At 43.3% G+C, this 26534-nt stretch overlaps 1 protein-coding gene across 1 annotated transcript in view; it reads left to right on the forward strand.

Annotated features, from left to right (window-relative positions):
• Positions 1-26534, forward strand: part of prmt3 (protein arginine methyltransferase 3) — a 91634-nt gene that overhangs the window by 60815 nt on the left and 4285 nt on the right. Inside the window, exons 14-15 of the mRNA XM_033625396.2 lie at positions 14163-14213; positions 15054-15141. Of these exons, the coding sequence (XP_033481287.2) occupies positions 14163-14213; positions 15054-15141 (139 nt within the window). The remainder of the gene's footprint in view (positions 1-14162; positions 14214-15053; positions 15142-26534) is intronic.

Below are 26534 nucleotides of genomic sequence, written 5' to 3' on the forward strand. Positions count from 1 at the left end.
GAAATTTTTTCACTCTGTCGTCATATACACACAGGCCCGAAATACACACACATGCACAAACAGCATTAATAGAGAGATGTCAGGGCGAGGGGGCTGCCTTGGACAGGCGCCCCGAACAGTTGGGGGTTCAGTGCCTTGCTCAGGGGCACCTTGGCAGTGTCCAGGCGGTGAACTGGCCTTTCCAGCAACCATTCCACGACCCATATTTGGTTCAGTGACCATCCAGTTCCTAACCCAGGTCCCTAAGGACTGAGCTACTGCAACGAACAACGCATCCATTTAGTGTTAAAGTTAGTGCTGAACGAGTGATTGAAATTGCAACATAGCGTGCTGCATTTTTCAACTCGTAGGAGGCACACCATTTGTTCCAGGCAAAATGTGTCAATGTACCAGTTTAAGTTTAATATTGTCGTGCTGCAGAGAAGTCCAGAAGTCCAGACTTAACAAAACATCTTTGTTTGGTACAGATCACACCCTAATTATATGAATATATTTTTCAATCAAAATTTGAGCAATAATGTAAAAATGGTCATTCTCTTTATTATTGCAAACATGCAGCAACCTCCGAGGCAGAAAATGAGGCCAACATGAAAAGGTGCAGTTCCTCTAATGGCCACTTGAGGCTGGCTGTAGAAGCCAGTCAATCCCCATAGACACCCATGTTAAAACGCCCAACTTTACAGCAGAAATAAACATGTTTACAACCTGGTACAAAAACAGCTTTGGTCTCTATAGCTTAATTACAACTGTGTGGGGGTGAATTTTTATATAACTCACTTGTTTACATTTTATTAAGGCTGAAAGTTACACATAATTAAAGGATAGCCGCTTTGAGTGACAGGCTGTCTGCTGATAGTGTCCTCAGCTTCTCAGTCAGATCCACCCCTTGTTCATCTACGGCACCAGCCTGTCACCCAAATATGGTCACCTCTGGCTCCAAAAAACCAAGATGGTAATAATCAAAAAGCTCTAGTGAAAGTGAAGTTAATGTGGAAATGCTTTAAACCTGCATTCTTTCTAATGGCCAACAGGGGGGCGACTCCAATTGTTACCAGAACAAGTCCAATTGTATAAATGTCTGAGAAAATATCTCTACTTTTCACTTGATTTATTACCTCAGTAAACATTTTCCTAATGAGTTTATGGTCTCTGTTGCTAGTTTCAAATCTTCTTCAATACAGCATGATGTTAAGTTTGTAAATTATGGTCCCATTGGTCCGTCTCCTGCAAATATGGTCAGTTCTGATGTCAAAAAATCTAAGATGGCGATGGCCAAAATGCCAAACTCGAGGGTCCTATTCGAGACTTTTATACAGTGTATGGTAAATTGATTTTTACACAAATATATAAAAAACAAATTCGTACTCTTTAATTACCTCTGACCCTCTCTTCTGTAATTGAAAACGTCACTGAAAATAAATGCAGTTAATTAACACAAAGACAAAAATAAAGAGTCCTGTCTGAGACGTTCCATGACTCATCTTAAACCCTGAAAAAAACCCCTTTGAGTTGTGCCGTGCAGGTCACAACTGAAGTGTGTGTCCTCAGTGAGGGTCAGCTACAGGCACCAAAGCATGGAGAATGGTTTATGAGTCTATTTGGTGAGGTGCTGGCAGCCACCATAAACTCCCCTCCCAGCCATCCCCACACCACTTCCCCCCTGAACTTCCTCCAACGCCTGAGCCACATTTCTCTGTGTGATACCAGCAGCAACCTGCCGACTACAGAGCAGCCTCACCACTGCAGGCTCTGACGCTCTGCACCGTGAGAAGTGATCTGTCTGTAGAAAAGCCCATTGTGGTGGAGCAGCTTTGTGTTGTGCTGCAGTGTTACTGCACTGTCTGGTGTATTGGTTTAATGGATAATCAATAGGTGGTTATTATCTGGCCTGTGCTCCCTGGGTAAGGCCGGTGAGTTTAATGGGATCTGTAAACATCCTCTCATTTTTCCTGTCTTTTCTGCTTTGTAATTGAAAACATCCAGTTTCTATATCGAGGATCTAAGTCCAGTCATGTTAGAGGTCCTGCAGCAAAACAGATGATGGGATCATGTAGTAGAGAGGTGTCATTTTTCTGTTTGTTATTTTTATTGTTTAAGGTGCTTTCTTGCCATTCCACGCTCTTGATCAACCTCAGTTGGCGTCCAGATATACAAGATATGTGTATGTCTTCGATAAATCCCATGCATGTGATACATTCAGGCGTGCTATCAGACTCGTTTTACCCAGGTGTTTACAATGCAGGTGTTCTGTGTCGAAGGTATCACTTGTACACATTGTAAATACTCGCCTCCTGCATCCAGCCTGCTTTTCCCAGGATTTACAGATGGATTATTGACCTGCAGGAAGAGGGTGATGCTACCATAAAGATACTGATCTGTAGTCAGTATTGGCTGCAGCTCCTCAGTAGTAGTTAAGGTTAGGATCTGTGAAGGGTAAACCGCTCCTGGACCAGTGCTCGGGGATCGGTGAGGGAGAGCCGCTGCGCCTCCCGTCCTGTGATGGAGCGCCTGCTTTTGTTCTCCTGTCGACAGTCCATTCATCAGCTCAGCCTGCCTAACCTTGCATTAAATGAACAGCACAACCCCTGCGTCTGCGCCGTTCTCACACAAGACAAATCCTCTCACTCTTGCTTTTTTTTTTATCCCTCCATTTCTTGCCTTCCTTTTACATCTCACATGTGTCTTGTATACATCATGTCGGCCTTTAGAAACTGTGAAGCCACATACAGGATATATTTGTGCTGAAACTTTCACTAAAACTTGGATCAGAAATTCTCTCAGGGTAGCTATACCTTTTTTGCTTTAGCCCCCACAGCTCCATGATCCATTTACCTGAAGTGTAGAACAGGTAGCAGAAATGCCTCTTCCTCTCCTAGAGGCTGAAAATGATGTATGCTGATGGTGTTGCAGGAGAGAATAAGTTTCTGTCTGTAATTAATTTTACTGCTGCTGTCTCACTGCTGCTGATGTAGCTACTGTAGCGCTACAGAGGAAAATGTCTCTGCAATCCATCTCTAACCTGCTTTCCATCAAATTTAAATTGTGTGTGTGGGGGGGTGGGGGGGTGGCCTTCTGGACTGACGGGGCAGGCACTCGTCAACTTCAAGGACGATTTTCAACACATTAAGAAGGGAATTGTTAATGGAAAAAATCCACTGTTTAAGGCTCAACACTGCAAAGCACATAGTGTTTAGAGTTGTCAACAAGAATAGTTTCTGCAGGCTGTTTCAAGTTGCCTATGAATAAGTGTTCAACATACTGATTTATGTCAACATCCTACTGTATAATATAAAGAGGAGGTGCACTGATTTTACATGTCAGACTCTGAGTGTGTGTAAGTGATGTCACCTGAGGCTGAAGGCTACAAGTTTAAAAATTAAAAACACTTGGGGTGTGGAGTCAGAAACAAATGAGCTTACTAGACCGCTTTAGCCCTTCTCTTCAGGTTAGTAGCTCGAGGCTATATTTGCTGATAACATTTAGTCTGTCACCACCTTTGCTTTTGATTCTGATTCATAGACTGTGGTGATGTCTCACAGACTGCTAATCACTCGAAGCAGCCTACTCTTAATTATGCGTAACTCTAAGCTATGTATGTAAACGCAACCCGGTCTCACTCCAAAGTTGTCGAAAACTGGCATTGGTCAGTGACATCTGGCATCAGACGCGATGAGAAAAGCCGCCTTGTAACGTCAGCATGATACGCGGTCGGCCGCTGTTCTTTTTTAACAGCGCCCAGCGGAGTCAGGGGAAAATGTGGTGGAACAACAGCAAAAGTTTAGGGGGCAAAAGGGCGAGGTGGGGTCGATGGGATGGGTAGTGAATGTCTCCAACTACCACCACCTTTCACCTGGAAGACCAGTGTTCGCTTCTTGTTTAAATGTAAAGCCAAACCCAGTCCTTTTTGCTTTGGTTGTCTAAACCCAACCATGTGCGTGTGTTGGCAGGTGACTTGACAAGCTGAATCATAGGTGACACTGTAAGTTGGCTTGAGTCGAGCTGAGACAGGACAGTTCACACAGCTGCAATGTTCCCCTGCAAAATGGTTTTAACTTGTCACAGATTTTTTGGCCTTAACACAATCACAAACTCATGCCATCTTCATTTGCTCCAGCTTGTTTAGTGTTATTCAAGAAAGATAAATTAAAAACAAGCCACAGCCTGTTACTTAAGGCTAGTTCACATTACATGATTTTCACCCCGCAAAATGCATCGCGGACGTGTGTTTCTGTCATCGGGAGTCTCGCCAACTACATTATGACCTGTGTGTGCACACCACAAGATTTCTCCACCGAGCCCTCGTCGACAGAGCCTCAGATAACGCGGTGACGTCACCAAACTACATTTTTTTAACTTGGAGACGACACATCGTAAAGGCATGGATATTCTTCCCAGTGTTGAATCAGATCTGCCTCCAGGGCCTGGGTCCAAACACAACACGCTCCCCGTGATCCTGTGGACGCTGGCATTATTGATGTTGTTGCTTGCCGGCTTGTCAGTGTTGCCAGATCTTGGGAGAGAAACAAGCAACCAGGGCGATGGAAACAAGCCCAAAAGAAGCGACGGATATATAGAGAAAGGTGACGTTTAGAGAGCAAGCCCAAATAAGCAACTCCACTTTAGAAACAAGCCCAAAAAAACACAACCTGCGACTACCAGTATTTGTAAGTGACTTTACAAAAAAACAAGCATAAAGTCGCGGCTAATAAGCGGACCTGGCAACCCTGCGGCTTGTCCTCACATTTCTTCCGTCCTCCTGCATGCTGACGTGAGACGTATCCCGCCTCTCGTTGGCTGATGCTCTTTGTCAGTCGTGTCAGACTTCTCCAGTTTTCTAGCATGCCAGATATCCAGTCCCAGTCTCAGACGAGGGGGCGACTTGCTTGTAGGCTTGTTCACACGAGGACTCGTCGTTGCAGACTCACCTCCGACCCAAGGTGGCTCTCAAGATCCTCTGTGACGTCAAAATCACAGTGAAAATCGTGTAATGTGAACTAGGCTTAAAGAGAACAAACCAGGAGGCACTCATCTATATGGCTGGTAGTCAGCCAGCAAGTTGACCATGACGTGGCTACAGGAAGTCTGCTTTCTATGTGTTTACTTTCTATGACACTCAAAGACAAGTGTTTGAGATGATTACCATTGGAGTACAGAGTTTGGTGTTTGTCTGTGGACAGATTTTCTTAATGAAATAGCATCACAGCTGTGCAAGATGCAGTCACAAAGCTTTACTTTGTCACTGCATATCACGGCTGATGTGATCCCATTGCAGGATGGTCTCCAGTTTGAATTGAAATTGAATTTTTTTGGCAAAGCTGTAGGAGGCTGGTGCCCCCTGCCCTGATGTGTGATGAGTTTGTGTTTTGCAAATCTCAGTAACAGAGGTGAGTATAAAGTTATTATAACGAACAGTCATAAAATGGGACAAAATGAAAATAACATCCCAGGCTGACAAAAACTGAAATTCCCCTCCAAGTTGTGTGTATGTTAACACAACACATGTTCCTTCTTTTGTTTAAATTGCCGCCTCTCTGCTGTCTCCCGCCTTAAATTAAACTGTGCTCGGTGTTTTTATTCCTCGAGATTACCTGAACAAAGCTCAGTGATGCAGATAACCACAGACAGTTTCGCACAGCGTGAATCTGGACCTTCTCCAGCTGTTACAGTACAGTTGTTTGTGTGTTTACCTGAGAGGCATCATGAGTGGGAAACACTGACTGGAGGTGCGCTACAGCCCAGGCTAATTCGTGCTCCGCCTCACTGGAGCGGCAGCAGTTGGGTGGAGAGGCTGAGAGGAGAGATGGGGGAGGTGGAGGAGGGGGGAATTCACACCAACCCGCCCGTGAGGTGGTCATGCTTGAAGCCTCCACGCCTGGATAAACCCCATCAAAAGCGCATTAGCCCTCTCTTCTCCCACCCCCTCCCTCCCTCCCCCTCAGCGCCCCTCCCTCTCCCTCCCCTTAACCCCCCCTCCCTACGTCGTATAATAGTATCTGGCCGGGCCACGCAGCTCGCTGACACACAGCCAGGCGAAAGGGGAGCGATGATGAATTGCTCCCTGTTGGTGTTATCCATGATGATAATTATTAATTTTCCCCCCGCTCTTCCCGGAGAATGGGGGCCGGAGAGCTGCGGTGTTGTGGAGCCTCCTCCGTGGGCCGTCAGGAAGCCCACTGTCATCACTTATCGCAGACAGAGCCGGGGCCCAAGGCTAAACGCTGATGAAAATGAAATGCGCTCATTCTGATTTGTCCTGTTTTTGGTGTGTGGGTGTGTGTATGTGTCTCTATGCTTTAAGTTTACCCTTTCTTTTCCTTGTCCTCTTTGCTTGGCTCTCTGCGTCTTTAACCCTCAGTCTCTTCTTCCATCATGTGCAGAGATGCAGAGGCCTGAATCAGTCAGGGATTACTAAGACTCTCAGATACATCATAATAACGTGGTCATTAAAAATAGCATTAATTAATGGAACAGGAATTTTGAACATTGGGCTGTGAGGGCTAAGGGCTCATGTTCTAAATTTAGGTATAAGATGACAGTGGAGACTGCATTAATGTATATTTTTGATATTCACGTTAAATCAGATTTATTTATTTGTTTCACACACCAATACAATCCGAACCAGAAACCTGTAAAGTCTTATATTTTCCACACACACAAAAGGTAAAACATAAACATGCAAAATCATTAGTACCTTTTAAATATTAATATTGAAAAAAATCACATATAATAAGTGCAAAAGTCAAGCGTATAAAAGAAATCTTTCCTCAGAGTCAGACCACTTCTCAGGGTCAGTCTCTGGGATTCCTTCAAAGGTCAGATTGTTACGGTGAGACTCTCTAAGGAATCTGCTTTACCATTCATGCCTTCAAGATTTGAGCCGACTGTTTTTTATGTCACAAGTCAGCTCTTTACATTTAACGGACAAGTTGTCAGATAGTGATTTTAACCCATCCACATCGGTTTGGGGGTATTGATGTCTTGATTTGAGATCATGGAGTTCCTTTAAGACTCAATCTAATCTTTTGTTGGGGGAGTCTATGAACATGTTCAAGAGGTCATGTACCTGTAGCAGTGATTAAGTCCTTATCACTTCTCACAGCCATGGGTGGAACCATCTCAGTCTTGTTATGAGAGGAAGTAGCCCTTCAGAATCAAAGGCCAGGATTCAGCTTTGGTATTTGGACTGATTATCATTAAAGATCTAATATCTTTGGTGTAGGATACCAACTTGATGCAATAAAATATATTCATTCGTCATTGCCCCAGGTTAGCTGTCAAGGAAGATATCATGCTGATATTTTGGGATTGTCTCAAGCCCAAGCTCTGAGGTGAACATGGTTAGGGATGGGAATTGATCAGATTTTATCAATACCAATGATGCTATAGATTCTGCTTATTGGTGTGATTCCTTATCGATTCCTTTATTGATTCCTGATCATTTCCTGTGCAGAAAAAGTAAACTTAAGCAGGTTTTCAGTATTATTATAACAAAGGATGTCAATCCTTGTTAACGGACATGCCGCTCATGCATAGAGTGTCAGATACATGTCATTCCTCAAATTTAAGCCCCTGTTGTGTCAAGAGATGTTTCAGCATGTTGCTGGTGTCTCCACCTTTAGTTGAAGTTATTATTTTACTGACATTGCAAGAAGGACTGTTGTCATCTTTCCTCATGAAATGAAGCCTTTGGACCATATCGTCATCTCTGCCACGAGTCCTCCTTGTTGTTCTATCAACAATCTATCTATGTTGTTTTCAGCAACATAGATGCATGAGTTTCACGTCAGTGTTTTACACTGAGCAGCTGTCAGAAAAACATGCCGGCATCGATAAAAGGAAGTGATTAACTTGGAGCCATACAATTGTGATGGATCAGACAATTTGGAAGCAGTTCTTGCCACTTAGCATGGTGGCCATCAAGTCAAATGACTTTGTGTGACGTTAAAGGGGTTGTTTATAGTGTGTAAATGAGAAAGTGATCACAAACTTTGGGTCTCTTTTGAGATTTTTAGCCTCTTTTAGCTCATTGTTTTGGTGATACAGCACATTTATCGTTTTGTGCAGTTGCAGTACTCTCACCAACCTCAAGAAAACGTGTCTATTTTCTACCTGCTTAGCACCAAACACAGACAAAGTTAATAAAATAGCAAATAGCTGGTAAAGAAAGTCAAATATTTAGCAGAATGAAAATGAAAATTCATTCATGACAAGAATGAATTTTTTAGCTATAATGGTTTTATTTTAGATGGATGTATACAGGATTATGCAAACAGTGATTTCCCACGGCCATTACAGGGAATTTCAGCATAATTCCGGCAAAATACTGTGTTTGCACTGCGCCTATGGTAAGGTAACATAAGGCAATGACGTGCTTACGGGAAAGACTGAAGCCTCTCCTGCAAAAAGAATGAATGTTCTATCTGTTCTTCATCTCTTGTAGCCATCACAGGGAAATTTCTGACGTAATTACAGCGAAATACTGTGTTGGCCTGGCACTCCCCCTTTTCTGAATGCTGTAGCTATTAAGGTTCTTATTTTAGATGTTTTTAAACAAAATAATGCAAACAATGATCTTCTGCGACCATTTGCAGGAGGTCCATGTTTAAAGGGTTAATAAGCTGTGATATGTTGAGGGTCGCATATCTATCGGCTTGTTTTGATATATTTTGTTTTGCCCTCTAGTGGTCAAAAAACAATTAATGCTGCTTTAATGCATCAATGTTTGAGAGATGGAGCCAGCAGAGAGTCAGAAACAACAGAACGTACCTTTTTAGGTGTTTTAATTTCATTCTGTCAAGTGAAGATCGCTGAATTACTTTTGCTGTTGAATGACATTTTTTCAGTTCCCATCTGGATATACCGTTTTACCAGTACCGTTTTATTGGCTGTTGTAAAAATTATCATTAAGTCCTTTCAAATGGCCCCAAGAAGTTTGATAAACTCTCTTTCCTCGGCCTAGTTAAATCAGAGAGCATTAAAAGCCTACAGTTCACATCAGGTGTGAGTCATCAAGGTCTTTATTGCTTATCTTAACAATTTCACATCTTTTGTGTTTTATGCATGAGGCACTTACATTCCTTTTTTTCCCTTTCAAATGTGATTTTAATGGAGCAGCGAGGCGCCAAGCTTCTCTCCGGTTTTGTATTTGCAAGTTTCACTCTGTGGCCTAAATTTTAATTGCCCGTCTCGCTGCTGTGTGAAAGTTGCACAACGCAGAAGTGACAATCAATCTCGCTTACGAGGCTTTGTCATCAGCGAGGCGCAATGAGGATGATCTCTGCCTCTCCGGCTGAGAGAGGTGAATCCGCTCTGCCTGACGAGTAATTACGGCTAATTTCCTAATTACCTCAGTACCGAGCGTCTCTGTAGCGTTCATTAAAAGCCATAATTGCATTGGGTTGACATGCTCTTTTATCCACTTTGGGTTCTTTTCTGGCGGTTTAGTTGTGAGCTAGTGCGCCGCCCCTGCCTGTCTGAGTCGATAAAGGTTGATTGAAGCCTCGGTGTGGGGAGTGTGTTGAACACGGCTTCTGATGGCATCGTGATTATCAAGTCTGCATGTGTGTATCTTTATGTGTGTAGATCCACTATGAAAAACAAGATCTTTCAGCTGGTTTTACTTGCATACGTTTTTTTAAATAAAATTCGGGAGACTTTTACAGAAGCATTGAACAGATGGTGCTGTCTTTTGCTCCTCCAAGTGATACAAATCAATAAAAAAACTGTAAAAAAGAAACCTCTTTCCCAGCTTTTACATTATGTTACAGCCACTCTCCCTCTCCAGCACCTTCCTTCCTTTTCATCTTTCTCCGTGTCTTCTGTTTTCCTCTCTTTTCCCTCCTCTCCTTTCCTCTCCTCTGTCCCTCTGTTTACCCCTTTCCCTCTCTTGCATTGATTCGGCTCTTCTTTGTCTCACAGAGCTGGCCTCCAAGTTGTCAGCTGCGTCAGGATTAAAAGCTATTAGTTCTGCATCATTGCCACTACAAGTGCGCTCCTGAGATTGACAGAGTGCCTCTCTTCCTCCAGCGGGGGGAGAAATGGGAGGAAAACAAGCCTGGGGGGTGGTTTTTACCTCACATATCTGACAACAGTCACCTACAGGCACGCTGGCCCTGGACTTTCCCTCAGTTTGTTTTAAATGGGTGAATTGGTTTTCACTCAGTTGTGTTTATAGCTCTGTAAATCCATACCAGCAGACGGCATATTTTAAAAGAGAGACTACATTTCCACACGGGCGTTTAGTGAATTGATACCTAATATGAAGGAAAATACTCTCAGTTCTGGTTACACCTAAGACCTAAAATAAATTTAATAAAGCTTCAGAATTCCTGGTGTATCTGTCAAACTCTTATCAACGTAACAGTGGATTCCCTGAGAGCAGAGGTTTATAAGTTGTCTAATTTCCCCTAGTGGGTATTATTTAGATGAACACATTCATATTCAGTTGTACCAAAACCACTGTAGTTTATTTCCCTGAACCGATTCCTCCTCTGAGCTGAGTGTTTTCACATTGCTGCAACACTGTCACCAAAATAGCCACCTTTGCTAATTTTATGTACCAAGGTGTGTTTTTTTTTTTTTTTATTGTCAGCAAAATTGGCTCGATGTTGTCGCCGGCTGCCTCATAATTTATTTCTTTTGTCCTGTGACAAGTCTCCCAGATGAGGTGAGAGGGAGCACATGGGAGCTGTTGTTGACTCAGCCTAAACGCAAAATCGAGTTGGTTTCGAGGGGAAGGAGGGTTGAAGAGTGCAGTTCTCACATGAGTCATAGTGATACCCTCAGTGTCTGTAACAGGGGAGCCTTCTCCAGACCACACACACACACACACACACACACACACACACACACACAACAATGGCATGGCAAGCAAACCAACCAGAATTCTAGGACTGTAGTCAACCTCAGAAAATTACTACACAATTCTGGAAATTCTACCTACTGTTCAACCAATTAGTTGATGGAAAAAAATCTGCATGGTATCTCTAGATTATCTAAATCACCCACAATGCACTGAGTACACTGCCTGGAAGCGTTGTGTGTCCACCATTGCATTTTTTCCTGTCATAGGGCTTGGCGTTAACACTTACCAGGACAAGCTCACTCTGTGTTTGGGCAAGTGGAACGTCACATGCAGTTGTCCGATCTGGTAACTTAAAAGTCAGTCAGATTTCTTATGTAACGCTACCTAAATAAAACTGTACTGTTTTGCTGAAGCTGAGCTTTTCAAGATAAGCTGCACGTGCCTGTCTCACCATGAAACATGAACAGGACTGATGAACAAAATCTGACATACTGGACACTATAAAAATTAACTCAGGGGTCACAATGTCATATATGATGTAATGTTACATAATGTTAAGCCGAATTCACCAAATGTTGGATTGTTCACCCGCTAATAAGGAACTTGAGCTGGGTTTTAGACCGTCGTGAGACAGGTTAGTTAAAGGGAAATTTCGGTTTATTTCAACCTGTCTCTTATCCTCATAAATTTGTTTCAAGTGACTAGTGACATAAAAATAATAGTTAGCATGTTAGCTGTTAGCCTAGATACAGCCGGGGCGCATAGTAGCATCAGACCTGTTAAAACGTAAGTGAACGGGCAACCTTCAAGTGCAAAGTTAGTCCACTAAACAAGCTTTTTTTCCACAAAGACCGCCTCATATCGTTAGGATAAATGTCAGAGAACATATAGAAAACGACATGTAAACGTGTTGTCTTACCTTACCGGTGTGCTGCCATGTTTGTTTACCATCTTGCTCTGCTTTCCAAAGCGCAGCCGAAATATCGCGAGAACAAGCAGCGATCTCATACCATGCCTGAAATTTCGTGAGCTCTAGATAAAGCCCAGCTGGATACTACTCCAGGTGGAGGTGTCTCGTCCTCGGTCACATCCAGACCTTGAAAATAAGGCTGCACCCGGTCCCATTCCTTGCAACAGAGGCATTCCTCTTCTGTGGGCACTGGGGCACACCATTTACAGGTACACCACCAATCTCCAGAGCTACGCAGCCTTGCAGCAGCCATTCCTCCTCTCTCGTCCTCTACCTGTTGCGCCTCTCTCTCTCCTCCTCCATTCTTCAATTTCATGAAGCTCTTCGTCAGTGTATTCTGGCTCAAATAAATAAGGGTGGCCATCAAACTCTGCAAAATCAAATTCCTCCTCCACAAGGTCGAAGTCTGGCAAAAAGTCAGCCATTATTCTATAAATCTTTCATAAAATAAATGAATGAACTTTTCAGGCTACTGTCCAGTTCTGCCTTCCAGCTGTTGCTGCTTGTTCTCGCAAGATTTCAGGCACGGTATGAGATCGCTGCTTGTTCTCGCGATATTTTGGTCGCGCTTTGGAAAGCAGAGCTAAATGGTAAACAAACATGGCAGCACAACGGTAAGGTAAGACAACACGTTTACATGTCATTTTCTATATGTTCTCTGACATTTATCCTAACGATATGAGGCGGTCTTTGTGGAAAAAAAGCTTGTTTAGTGGACTAACTTTGCACTTGAAGTATGCCCGTTGACTTATGTTTTAACAGGTCTGACGCTACTATGCGCCCCGGCTGTATCTAGGCTAACGGCTAACATGCTAACTATTATTTTTATGTCACTAGTCACTCGAAACAAATTTAGGACGATAGGAGACAGGTTGAAATAAACCTAAAGATTAGTAAATTATCCTTCCACAGCTTCACCGACGGAAACCTTGTTACAACTTTTACTTCCTCTAGATAGTCAAGTTTGATTGTCTTCTCGGGGCTCCGCCAGGGCCGTGACCCACCCTAGTGGGGCTGATTCGAGGACCTAACTAAACCATCCAATCGGTAGTAGTTACAGGGGGCAAGCTTATGAACCGTACTTTCTGAGAATTGCTCACTCATGGAAAGTAATTGCAATAATGAAATATCTTTGGAATGCTGCATGCAAGAGACTTTCTTTTTCTTTTGACTAGAAGCTAACCATCGTACCATTCCAAAGAAGGTCCTGTTGCGATTGCATCCCTCTCAGATGCTTTATAATCCAGCCTTGAACTATGTCTTTTTTGGAGACTTCATTGTCCAAATCTGACACTGGCCGTTGTGATTATTTATCCATTTTTCCAAGTGAAAAATGACACTTGAAAAATGGTCAACTTTGGGTACAACACTGTGCTTGTCACTGTCTCTTTTTGCCCAGCTGTCCAGTCACATTGGAGGAGGGGCGGGACAAACACCACAAAAACCAACTGTCACATAAGCCAGTGTCTACGAAACACTTTCAGTAAAGTACCCTTAGATTTAGCACATAACCTGACGGACACGTACCTAAACCCTAGATCTGTTTAGCTTTTCCACCGCACACAGTACTTTTAAATATAGGCAGAGTTACTCCTTCCTTGTTGTACTTCCTTTTCACTGAGGATGCAGGGGAACGTCTGCATCTTGTTGATCGTCCACAGAACGGGGTTGCACGCCGACATTTTCAGAACAAAAAAAGAACAGGCAGGAGTTTTTAGTGTGATGGGATATCTAAAAATAGCAGGTTTGTTCATTGAGTCCTTGTAGATCAAGAGTAAAAATTCTGCCTTGCCCAATCAACAGTCTGCAGTGTTTCTAGCTCCACTTTTTAGTTATGGATCAGTGTGCTAGGTACTTCAGCAGAGAGTTACGAAAAAAATGGTGCAGAATGGAACAGTTCTATTATAATCAGCCACAATTTTTGATAATAGAAACCCCAAAATAACCACTCTAATGTGTAGTAAACTGAACTGAACGGCTCTGTGGGAAAGAGTCTACATATACAAGTGCTGCACAACAACAATGCTTTGGTGGACACACGGCTATCTCGAAGTTACACCAGCACAATTAGAATTTGGTCAGACGGAGCATATTAACCAGCTGACCACAAGGTGTCAGCCTGAATTCTCATGTTTCTTTAATGGTGTGTTAGTACTGTAAAGATAACTGTAAATATTTAAACAGTACATTTTACTCCCAGTTTGATTTTAGTGTCTTTTTCCTGAACACAGCAGCTCATTTACCTTACTTTGCTCATTAAAACCTTGAGACTTGTTCTGCCTCCTGCCTCTCTCTCTGCACTGCATGTCAGAGTTGCAGTGTAGTCAAACAGATCCAGGGGTTTATTGTACTGTCACATTCTAACATGCCCCTCATATTTCATTGCAGGCAATTGTCGGCTACTTTGACATTTTCTTTGACAAAGGCTGCAGCAACAAGGTAAGCAGAAGTGGTAACAGCCAAGCCATTTAACGGAAACTCAATTATGTTCACGCTTTAGCGTGTTCCCCCTCCCTGAGGCGTACGCTGGCAATCGACGGGCGTCCTAGCCGACTGCTGATATAAGCACTAACCCTGCAGAGCCGGCCAGTTGGAACAGCCGATGCCAAGCTCTGTGAGCAACACAGATATGCCTTTTGATTGCACTTCCTATATTACCTGAGACTCACGCTGCATGCTATGGATGATCCAGAAAATGTGCATCTCACTGGAAGCTAAGGCTGGAACAATGTAGCACAGGAATATGTTTGCTTCATAAATACAGCACAGTACAGCTATAAATTATTTAGACACATAGGTGTATGAGTGGATAGACTGTAACAGAAACCATGAAATAGAAGATTGATTCCAAGCTTTTGTGCAGCTTTGTTTTAATCTAAACAAGACTCCTTCAGGAGCTACAGTAAGTTGTGCTTCTTGAGAATGTGTCACATGGCTGGAATCCCTCCAGGTTTATTACTCTCTACTTTTAAATTTCATTGCTCTTTCTGTTACTGTTGCATATGGGCTCACGTTGAACGACATAAATGTGAATAGCATAGTTTCCCACAGACTCACATTAGACTCATGATTCTGGTCTTTATAGATGTTTTACAGAAACATACCCCAATTTCTTTTTTTTTTTAAATAGTCAATTGGTCTAAACAGATTTTTAAGCAGATTTCATGTCATGTTTTTCATGTCATTAAGCATCCAAAGGCTATTTTGTTGTTGCAAAATGCAAAATGAGGAACACCGGTTTGTGATGGTTCTGCTCTTTTTCACATATTATCACACCAGGTGGTGTTCTCCACGGGACCTCAGGTCACAAAGACGCACTGGAAACAGACTATCTTTCTACTGGAGCGGCCTATCACTGTCCAAGCAGGTCAGTAACACACACACACACACAAACACACACACACCATGGTTAGGAAACACTGCAACACCGAAATTTTGTGTTTTAATATACAGTAACATAATAGTAGTTATCGTCAACTCTTATGTAAATATTCCAAGTACAAAAAGAGTTTATGTGTGCCTCAGTTGCATTTTGTGTTTCATTCAGGTTTGTGTTGTACGTGTTTACTTTCCTTCATGATTTTATTTTCCTTGTGAACCTTGGCGGTGCGTCATAGCGAGGTGCGGCAGGTAATCTGTCTGTGGTGGAGATGTAGTCAGGCTGGTTGACACCCGTTATCTGTCACCCACAGAGACAGCAAGGGATCAAAACAAATCACATTCAGCCATCAGAGACAGCATGTAAAACTTCATCTGATAGCAGGTTGCAGGCCTCTGAATCATGACACGCTACAGAGGGAGCGCTCTGTAACTGACCAGTGAAATATTTATAGAAACACTGTATCAGCAGATTAAAGTGTTTTTAACTGGTGCAGCTTGCTGTCAGGCATCGCTGTATGGATGTATGGGATAACTCAGTGCAGGTTCAAACATGATAGTATGTTGTATTGCTTTTGGTGACGTTTACTGTACTGTTTTTATAATGCAGTGATAAAATCAAGCAGCAGTGGCAGTGCCAACCGGACAGGTACGACCCAACGAATCCACTTCAACTTAGACTGACAAAATGTCCTCAAAGGGGCAATTTGTGGTGTGGCACATAATACAGTAAACATAAAAAACACAATTAAAACCGTAGAACAACAACAATTAAAGTCCATGATCACAGTCAGTCAGTACAGAAATAAGACACGGCCCTGACGATCAAACTTGACTATCTAGAGGAAGTAATAGTCATAACAAGGTTTCTGTAGGTAAACCTGCAGAAGGATCATTTACTATCCTTAAAGCAGCTGTGTGTCCCTAGTTCGTATCACCCCCCCTTGAAGATCCGCATATTTATTTGAACCCAACAGCGACAAAAAAGCCTTTCTCTATATGGCTATTTAGCATAGCCTGGCTCAGGTCGGACACAGTGGAAGTCAGCAAACCAGAATATGGCACCCGGAGATGGAAGTAAGTCTGCACGCCCGCAGCGGCCCGAAGCCATTAAACCACAGAAGAAGAAGGAGCCGTGTTTACGAGTAGGATTTAAGAAACAGGCTAAATGACATGTAGTAGGGAGTAGTCTCTTGTACAGTAGGTGGTGGTATACATCTGTTTGTTTGCGATCCGCCAATAAATTGAGAGAAGAAGAAGAGCCGTGTTTACAGAGAGTGTTCTTCGAGTAAGCGGTACGCAACGGGCATTGCTGAACACATAAGTTTTACCAGATGTATCTATAAGGACTTGATTGTACTTTCGATGTCATGGCGGATAAAGAAGGAGTACCATCTAAAAGAAAAAGAACAGAAGAAGGCTAAACGGGACAGTGATAGGGCTCGAGCCCAAACGCGTGTAAACCTCAGTCGGGCATTCACCAAGTGGAGAGAGCTGAGAGATTTGAAAGGTTTTAAAACTGATCCCGAGTTGGCCCTTTTCCTAATCGACAGGTATGTAGTTTTTGTTTTTATTTAGAGAATATACCGCAACTTGTTAGACGTTGTTTCACTTCAATATATGACAACATGGAAGTTATAATCAAGCTAAATGTAACGTTAGCTGATGTGAACCGCTTTTGTCTAGTAACGTTACAACAAACGCCACAAAATTATCTGTGACTGTGACCCTGAACACAAATATACAGCAGGCAGTTGTCCTCAGTTTATAAGAAATTCAGAGCTACACCAGAACATTTATGGTTTTTCTCTCGCTCTCTAAAACAAATGCATGCGGTAATTGCCAGTTGCAGTCGAGATTTTACAAATGAAGCCGAACGCCAGCTGCAGTCAGAATTTTACGACACCAAGCTGTGGGTGTCATACCACTTCGACCAAAGGGGGCACTATAATCAACAAAAACGTAAAGATCCGCACAGCTGCTTTAACTAACCTGTCCCATGACGGTCTTAAACCAAGCTCACGTATGGAATTCCACTGAACAAGGGCAAGATTTTTTCAGGCAGACCATGTGTACCTTTGCTGACAGCCTGAGCAGTTATAGGTGGTTACAGGTCAGACTGCTGCACCCCTGTGATCTTCCCACAGGTCTTAACGTGCACATTAATTCCAGAAAAGTGTGATCTATAATATGTCCCAGGTACTTACAGTCTGTCACCACCTCGATCTCCTCTCCTGTCATTTTTGCTTGAGTGAGGGTGATATGAGGGGGTGTGCCTTAAATCAAAGATCAGCTCTTTGGTCTTGAATGTGTTCAGATAGAGATGTGATGCCTTTCACCAATCAATAAACTCATTCAGGACTGATCCACGTTCTGTGTCTTGCTCCTCTAAAAGGCCGACTAATGCCGTGTCATCCGCAAACTTTATGATGTGGTGTCCAGGGAATCTGTAGCAGCAACTGTGCTTGATCCCCAGGAAGACTAGTAGCTACCTTGGTAGTGAAATACGTGAATTAAGCGGCCCGAGAGAAGTGAGTGATGCAATTTCACATCATACGCTTATTCGTGAGAGTTAAAAAATCTGAACTTCAGCGACCAATTTGCGCCACGATAGCCAATCAGCATTGAGATCCTCCTGTGACGTATGACGTCGAGGACATACCAGCAGAAGTTGATTCATCGATTCAGCAATTTCACGCGCGCATGATGTGCGTAAACACAAAATATTCCAGCCTTCAAACTCGAATTTTTGAGTTGCATTCGGCATCAGAGCTCAGAGACTCTCACCACATTCTCCCATGATAGCTTTATATCAATTTAAAAATTTTCCGGTTTCCAGTTTTGAAGACTTTCTCACACCTCACCATAGCACTAGAAGCCTTTCTTGTTTTATTGTGAGATATTTAAAGTGGAAAATACAAAAACTAGGAGGTAAAATAAAAAGTCCCATCAGCATCTTATCCATCTTTTCATCACAGAAAGTCGTCACGCTGTTAAAAACCTTTGAGATTTCTGGATGTTTTCTTCCTCTATTCAACCATGATGTTGGTACTCATATTCACTACCCAGTTCTTTTGCTTATTCGAGAGAGACAGGAAAAATAAACACACTGCTTCATGTCTTCAAGAGCATTTATCCCAGGAGGACCTTTCTGAGCCTGAGTGGTTTAGATTAGTAAATTGTTGATTAACTAAATATGGGTGTTGCAAATCATAGCATAAATATATACTGATTACTCTTCTGTGTTCCCGACATATTCAGTCTTTATAGATGTTACTGCCGTACACTTATGCCCACTGTGCGCGATATCATAATGGGAATCACAGATGTGTCTGCTGATGTGGGGATGGATGAGCCTCGGGGCCTGCTGTCCACTTGCTGAGCAGATATAAGATGGAGTCTACTGTAATAAATGACCTGCAAAGGGACGGAGAGGCTTGATGTCCGGCGGCCCTTAGCCAAGCTTGCCCACCCCCCCCTGCCGGCGCCAGCCAGGACGATAAGAACATCAAAACCTCTGACTCGAACGCTATCGCAGGCTTCTCGCTGTGCTGGGTCAGATAAACACAGCTGAGTCTGAGAGCTGAGGACGACAGTATGCTAACACAGTGCAGAAGTGGGAAACTGCAGAGTGAAACAGACGTATTTCATTTGATTATCTGGTGCAGAGTGTCGGGCTCTGTTCCCTGTTTCACTTGTTCGGAGCAGAGACACATAATGAATGCAGATGCTTCCATACGGGGCTCGAGGGGACATTCAACAGTTTGATGAAAATGATGCTATGCTTAGGCCTTCACAGACCTCAATCTCAACGCAGCTAAACACAGTTAGACACCTATAGGTGATAGTGGACCAACCTGTTGGACTGCCCTCTCTACCAACATCAACATAACACTGAATGACGGAATATTTTCTCTTTTCATCCTTCAGTAGAGTTTCAGAGACTTGGAGAATAAAAGACAAGGAACAGTGAAGCTACTGAAGCAGCTTATGGCGGATCAATACCTTACTATGACATTTAGTCTTGTTTTTTCCCATATTTGGTCACCACTATGTCCATACAAACATACATATCAAATGTAAACCTCAAAGCCCTTATTTGCCCCATTTATCTCTTCTTAAGTATATTTCTCCCCTTTTTAAGGGGGAATTTTGTGGAAGTATGAAACAAAACCTTTAAACTGAAAATAAACTAATACCATTAAGATCAGATTCTGATTTAACCCTTAAACCATCACCAGGCTGAAGTTGATTAGTGACAAGATATGTAGAAAACTAAAGACTGGATTTCTCTTACATTTGCTCAATATTCACGATCATGACTGGAAAAAATTGTCTTTTATGACCCCACTGAACTTTTCTCCTGTGCCAACATCAGGCTAAGATTCCCATTTAAACACACAAAATATTAAAATCTGGTGTGCTGATTGCCGTGACATTTGAGGCTCACTTTTGCTCAACTTTAGATACATATACAGTAAAGACACGGATGGAGTCTTCTGTAACTACTCTGTACTGTGTTCATTTCATCCGTATTTGCTCAAAGATAAAGATCAAACAGAGCAGTACAAGCGGGAACGGTGGGGGCAGTGTAGCGTATTTCAAATGAGACACAACCGTAGGACCCAACAAAGACATTTTAAAAATGGCGGAACAGAACAAATCAGTAATGTAGTGAGTATTTCATGTCAGTATTTAATGCAGTCACAGAGCACTGCCATCTTCAACGCTGCCTCCGTTGAAAGACAGATTATCGTGATCTTTTCCACCTACACCTTGTTTGTTGTTAAAAACCTTTGACTCTGCCCTCCAGTGCCATTTATTGAATGTATCTATGCCAACATAAAGGAGGCATGGAAGTGAGAGGGCAGTGATGGTTACAACAGTAAAGGGAACAAATATATTTTTGTATGTAAAGGGAGTATAATAAATTAGCCCTCAGTGAGCATATTAATTAAGAATTAAGAAGATGAACCCTTTCTATTGTGGACACTAAGTACAAAAGTACAATGTGTAGTAAAATTGTTTTGCTCCTGTAGCTCCAGAAAGCAGAAATCGATAGATACAGCATATGAACAGTAGCACCACTTTAAATTCAAAACCCTAAATGTCGTTCCCTGAGTCTGTATGGGTTTCCTCTGGATGCTCCAGTTTATTCCCACACTTTAGAGATATTCTGGTTAGGTTAACTGGAAACACTAATCTGCCAGCAGGTGTGAATATAAGTGTGAATGGTGATAGTCTGATTACCCGTCGAAGGGCTCACTCTTACCCCGTTAGTGCCGTCACAGGATTCCGTCCTCAGCCCCCCTGCATTGGTAAAGTGTGGATCGATGATTGATTAATGAATATTTCTCCGTCCAAATTGGAACAAACATTTCACACCCCATCACTGGGAAGGGACGTATCACTAGTTTGCTGTTAGAGCAGTGTGAAGGCCCTGACACACAAGGCTAGCAGTCTGCCTGCAGCCAATGTTGGGCTGGCGGTGAGTGTGTGTCGCCCTAGTTTTTACAGTGTGCCCCTCGCCATTGGCACTCTGCCCTTTGTCATCTTTTTTTTTTTTAGCTGATTCAGCATTTTGAATTAACATCGGAGACTGTTGAGCCTGTCGCTGAGTGAAATTACTAAATGGCAGTTTAGCTTGTTATATTAGGGAAGATTATGTTTTTAGCCATTTAGCTCTTGAGCAAAAACTGTTCGTAATTGTTTGTGTTATTGTTCATCGGTGCACAGTAAATAACATTTGTTCTTTCGTCAGGTTATGTTGGTAATGTGCTAACTGGCTGACTAGCGTCTTGAATCCGCCCCGTCAGTCCTCCAGTGTTCTTCTATGAATGATGAATACAGACCACTGCCACCTGCTGGTATAAAGAGTTATTTCCTCTCATGCAGGCGCAGTGTACGTGCTAGTTAACAGTTGGCTGTAGTTTTTGTTTGAGACACAGGCAACGTGAGGCGATGCAACAGTTGGCCTTCTTTGCGACTAGTTTGTCGATGTCATTTTGGTGTGTCTGGCCTTTTCGGCAGTCTCCCTGTCTGTCTCTCTTTCTTTCTTGTTTTTAACCACGTGTCTGAAGTGACAGCCAGGAGGGCGCTGGGGCTCTTCAGGTTACCTGGGAGCATCGTGACATGTCACAGGATTAGCCAGGACACACACACGTGTTCACAGCCTTAGCACAGAACCAGCCAGTTACAAACTAGCTGAGTGTAGCTCTAGCTGATGGTGAGTCTCTGTAGACTCAACTGTCTGTGCTCAATATGTGAACCAAGCCAAGTATGAGGTGGAAAAGTTTAAAGGAAGACAAAAATTAAGGCAGAAGTGTGTGAGTGAGGGAGTGAGCGGCAGGTTATTGATGTGTTCGCTCCACCCCGGCACCCTGACGGTCCCCAGCCTCCTCCAGGGGCCGTAAACCAGAAATTGAGTTTTTAACAGCATTCACCGGCTGCCTGCTAGGCTCCTATGGTGTACTTTACAACACACACACACACACACACATACACACACACACACACACACACACAGACACACACACACACACTCTACTCCTTTACACACTCAAATTCACAAGAGTACTTGCATACTTCTATACTAAACTCCCCTCTGGCTGAAAGAGAAAAGTTCCTAAAGTCACCTTGAAGATGACAAACTCTCTCTTACACACACACACACACACACACACACACACACACACACTCACAGTGGCCTCTCCTCCTGGGTGTTGACTGAGAAGCACCTTCAGCTCTGATCGGCTGTAGTGAGGGCCGGGCATAAACATCCAGTGGTTTGTATTAATACCGACTCTGTCTGCGGTGATTTATCATGGTGAAGACCGAATCCTATTTGATGTGTTTGTATGAGTGCAGCAGTAATTAACTCGGAGGCTGCGCTTCTGTGGGAGGTGCCGGCAGAAGAGAGAGAAGGCACGCAGCAGGCTGGAACAAAACATCCTTGCAAATCCTCCCGGCTGGCAGCGTAATAAATTAAACAGCGAATCATTTGTCATGCACTGGTGTGTTTGTGTAGCTCGAGTATTGAAGAGGAGGGTCCTTTTCACAGCTTTACCTACTTAATGTAACCAGAGAAAGGAGGTCGCACTTTTTTTCTCTTTTTTTTTTTGCAAGAAAGTCCCATGATCCTGGAGGTGAGGCGGTGGCCTGGTTACCTGCACCCATGGGCGTTTGTTCTTGTCAGGACTTTCATTGGACAGTCAGGTGGTTTTTGTTCCCACCCTCTTGTATGAGTCACCTCCTCCATCCCGAGTCGTGCTGTAGCTCCTCTAAAACCACTCTTTCCCCCGCCCTCACCTGTCCAAGCTCAGTTTACTCGCTCACCCCTTCGCCTCGTTTGAACTCCGAAGGTCCTTGAGCTGTCGTACAGAAGCTGCAGAGCCAAGCTCCAGGTTCTTCAGGGCTGTAATTCAACACACGGGCTGGTTTTGTGTCTGGACATTGGTGCTTGGGATTATCCACCCATCAGCTCTGCTTCTTGGCTCAGCACTGAACAGGAAAGGCCTGAGAAGTAAAAGCAGATTAAATGAAGGTAGACAAGAGCAAGAAGGATGATGTCAAAGATATGTGGCTAAAATGTAGCCGTGAGCATTCACTGCGGTGTCAGAGAAATGAAATGGAAGTCAGTGCATCCCTGTGTCCCATCCCAATGCTCTTGGTATTTCAATGACAGATAGGACTTAGGAGCCACAGTACATTTACTTCACATGGAATGAGTTCCCCTTTTACTGGGACATAAAGTCCAGGTACGTAAAAATCTGTAAAAGCTTATTTTAAAAATGAGTCTTAAAGGAGCAGTGTGTAAGATTTAGGGGGATTTAGTGGCATCTAGCAGAGAGGACTGCAGATTGCGACCAGATGAAACTTTTCCTGGTTACAATTCCCTCAGTGTTCATTGTTTAGGAGGTTTTTACTGGGAGCCAAATTATCTGCAGCGGTCTCCTCCACTCCAAAACAAACGGACCAGGTCATTAAAACAAATAAAAACACTGAATACATGCCGCATCTTTGAAGAGCCCTGGTTTCCGGTTGTAGGCTGTTTGTAGTCTGCGTGATATTGACCAATCACGCTTGTAGTGTTGTCACGATACCAAAATCTTTGTTTCGGTACCAATACCAATATGAATTTCGATACGTTTCGATACTCTTCGGTATTTTTCCTAAGGAAAAGTCCTTTTGGATACAAACCTTTAGAACAATAAATAGTAGGGGTGTAACGGTACCAAAAAAATCATGGTTTGGTAAGTACCTCGGTACAGACGTCACAGTTTGGTAACTCAGATGTTCTACCAAGTTTGTGTTGTCTCGTGTTGTCTCCCTTTGCGATTCAGACTTTCTCTTGTCTTTTTTCACGTGCGCCAGCTGCGAATATTGATACAGGTGTTATCATACACACCACTTGTGCAATCTGTGCTCCAATAGGAACAAGAAAGGCGTTTGTGTGCATAAATGAGTAAATTAAATTAACTAAATGAATGAATTGAATCAATTTCAAAGTACCGGTATTTTCCAAATGCAGTATAGTACCGTTTGGAATACTCTAGTACTGCGGTACTATTTTAGTACCGGTATACCGTGCAACACTACACGCTCGAGCCGGCTGCAGTTGTTGCCAGGTTAAGCGGTCCGTGCGGTGAACTAATGAGGCGGAACATAATTGGCGTCACTGCAAACTCTGAATCCATCGCAATGGTTCAGCATGTTTACTTATATATAAACAGAAGTTGGAAACGGAAATTCGCCTCCTCCGCCCAAATCAAACCAGAATGCCAAAAAATCGGGGGTCTGCCCTCAGAGGTTGTATTCGCTGTCTGCCGGAAGTCAGACGCCGAATACAGCCGATGGGTTCCGAGAATGCATCTGAGGTTGCTATGCGACCATAGCCAGCACCGTATCATACTTACCAGAAATTCTGAGAGCAGAGCTGATCTTCCTCCAGGCGCTGTTTTGTGTGTATTAGGCCAAAAATATTGTCCGTGGGACAGGTGTAAAGCTCTTTCATCCACACACTAAAACGATTTACTACTTCTCCATATTTTTAAAAGGCTGATATTTATGGAAGAAGGGAAATATATCTGTCGGCTGTGATTTGTTGGTTTTCGTTACATGACGTGCAGTGCGCGCTGCTGTATTCCAAAAGTTGAACCCAGTTTTATCTCGTAGTCAATCACACCCTGAAAATAGGCGCTCAGGAACGCCGAAATATCTGCAGAGGTCTCTTCCTCCCCAAAACAATCGGACCCAGTGATTTAAACCGCTAAAAACACTGAATAAAGCAGTTTTACGTTTAAAATAAAAAAGCAGCCCTTCAATCACGGAGGAGCTGCTAACTACGGTGGATGACGCAGTTAAACAAATGGCCCTCTCTAGAGCCAGTGTTTGGTTACTGTTTTGGGCTACTGTATAACACATACATGGCAGTGTCACATGGTGATCTCTGTAGACGAGGACCCGCTCCCTATGTAGATACAAACAGCTCATTCTAAGATGATGAAAGCACAATGATTCTTATTTTCAGGTGATTGCACCCCATAAAGAACATGCTTATTACATTATAAATCATTTCTGCCAGTATATCCCCGAAGCCTGTTCACTGTACCTTTAATGTTGAAGCACTTCAGCTCAGTCGACTCTTTCCATCACTGTATGGAGCTTCAGATATGAGGTAAGAGCGTGAGCTAAATGGTTAAAATGTAAATGACAACAGTTTAAATGAATCACTAATGCGAGCCGTGTATTTCCAGTGTAATTTCATGGAGAAAAGCTGCGTTGGGCTGTTTCTGTGGGCCTCGTTGTGCTTAATGACACTGGCATGTTGATGTACGACATCGTGGTGAAAGCCCGGCTCCATTCCCCGACTCATTTCCACACATGGTTAACTCTTTCTCCCAGCATCTGAGTGGCCAGTTTACTGAAGCCTCTTCCATGGGGAGTTTGGTCTGACTGATTACAGCAGAGCTGCTGTAGTCACACTGCCACTCAGCAGCAGACATTTGGCTGGTGGTTCTGTTGGTATGTCTCAATACTTCAGTGTGAAACATGAGGGGCTGGATGCAGAGTTTTCTGCAAAGTTTTGAGAGCAAACATCTTTGGTCCCAAACCTCTTTTTTTCTTTCAGTTGTGTTTTAACAAAAGGTCACCAAAGGTCAAGCAATTATTTCTTTAACCTTTATCGGTCTAATGCCAACTTGAGTTTAACTGCAGTCATCCGCTGCCTCCCATGAGCACCAGGCTCCGCTGCTGTTACCAAATTATAGCTGGTGTGAAATTGAGGCTCCTCATGTCATATGCTATAAAATAAATGAAAGCAAAGATAGTTTGGGTTTTTCTTGGGGGGGGGGGGGGGGGTCTTTATAGACACTGGGTAAATTTCATAAAAGACAATATTCCTACTCAGCTGTTTACATGGCTAATAAAAACAAATAACTACCAATATCTCCATTTATACACAGCCGTGCACACACAGGTTAATGTGCCTAGCATATCTTTTATCATGTCAGAGGATGGAGAAGTGACAGGGCTGGAGCTGTTGGTGCCATTTTGCTTCTTTGCATCAAACTAGGGTTTTTTTTTTTTTCCAGAGTTTACCACCAGTGGTGGACTTGATCAACTGCGTGAACACAGCCTCCTTCTTTCATTCATTCAGCCACCTTCTTGAAAAGGTCAGGGTTTATGTAAATCCCAAAACCTGTTAATAGAATAGAATAGAACATTTTTGTCCAACAAACAGAGCTTAGATTCTCTGCCCAAGCCCAAGCCGGTTTGGGCTTGGGCAGAGAATCACAAAAATACCACAAAAATATCGCCAACAGGACGCAAACCATGGCAGAAAAATGGCTACATCCCCGCAAGATCAAACACCGCAAAAGTTAGTAAAGGATGTGTTGAAAACGGTTGAAAACTGCTACACAACTGGAGGTGGTAGGGCGGGACTTCAGTGGGTGGTTCGTTCCGCCCAATGAGAGGCTGATCTATGCAGCGAACTTCCACCCACTCAGACTAGTGTGGACAGTCAAGCGCCTGCGAGTGTACTCGCAGGACTTCCGCGGCACTAACGCGCTCGTTGTATCCTTAGCGTTAATTATAACAGCCAACTTATTGAAAAATGTCGGGTTTAAATCGGGCTGGGGCCCATAATTACAGTTAATTGGATGGGACGGGCCAGTCCCGGACATAACGTGCACGGGCTCGGGCCGGGTCAGGCTGAATTTTTTGGGCCCGATCTAAGCTCTGACTCACAGTCTGTCTGTGGTTTAAAACTCATCAGTCACTTCGTTGAGTTAAGAACTCTGATGGCACTCGGGATGAATGACTTCTTAAATACATTTTTTGATGCCAGAGGGACTCTACAGCGCCTCCCAGAGCTCAAGA

The sequence above is a fragment of the Epinephelus lanceolatus genome, chromosome 2 (genome assembly GCF_041903045.1).
Source record: "Epinephelus lanceolatus isolate andai-2023 chromosome 2, ASM4190304v1, whole genome shotgun sequence".
NCBI classification, from domain to species: Eukaryota; Metazoa; Chordata; class Actinopteri; order Perciformes; family Serranidae; genus Epinephelus; species Epinephelus lanceolatus.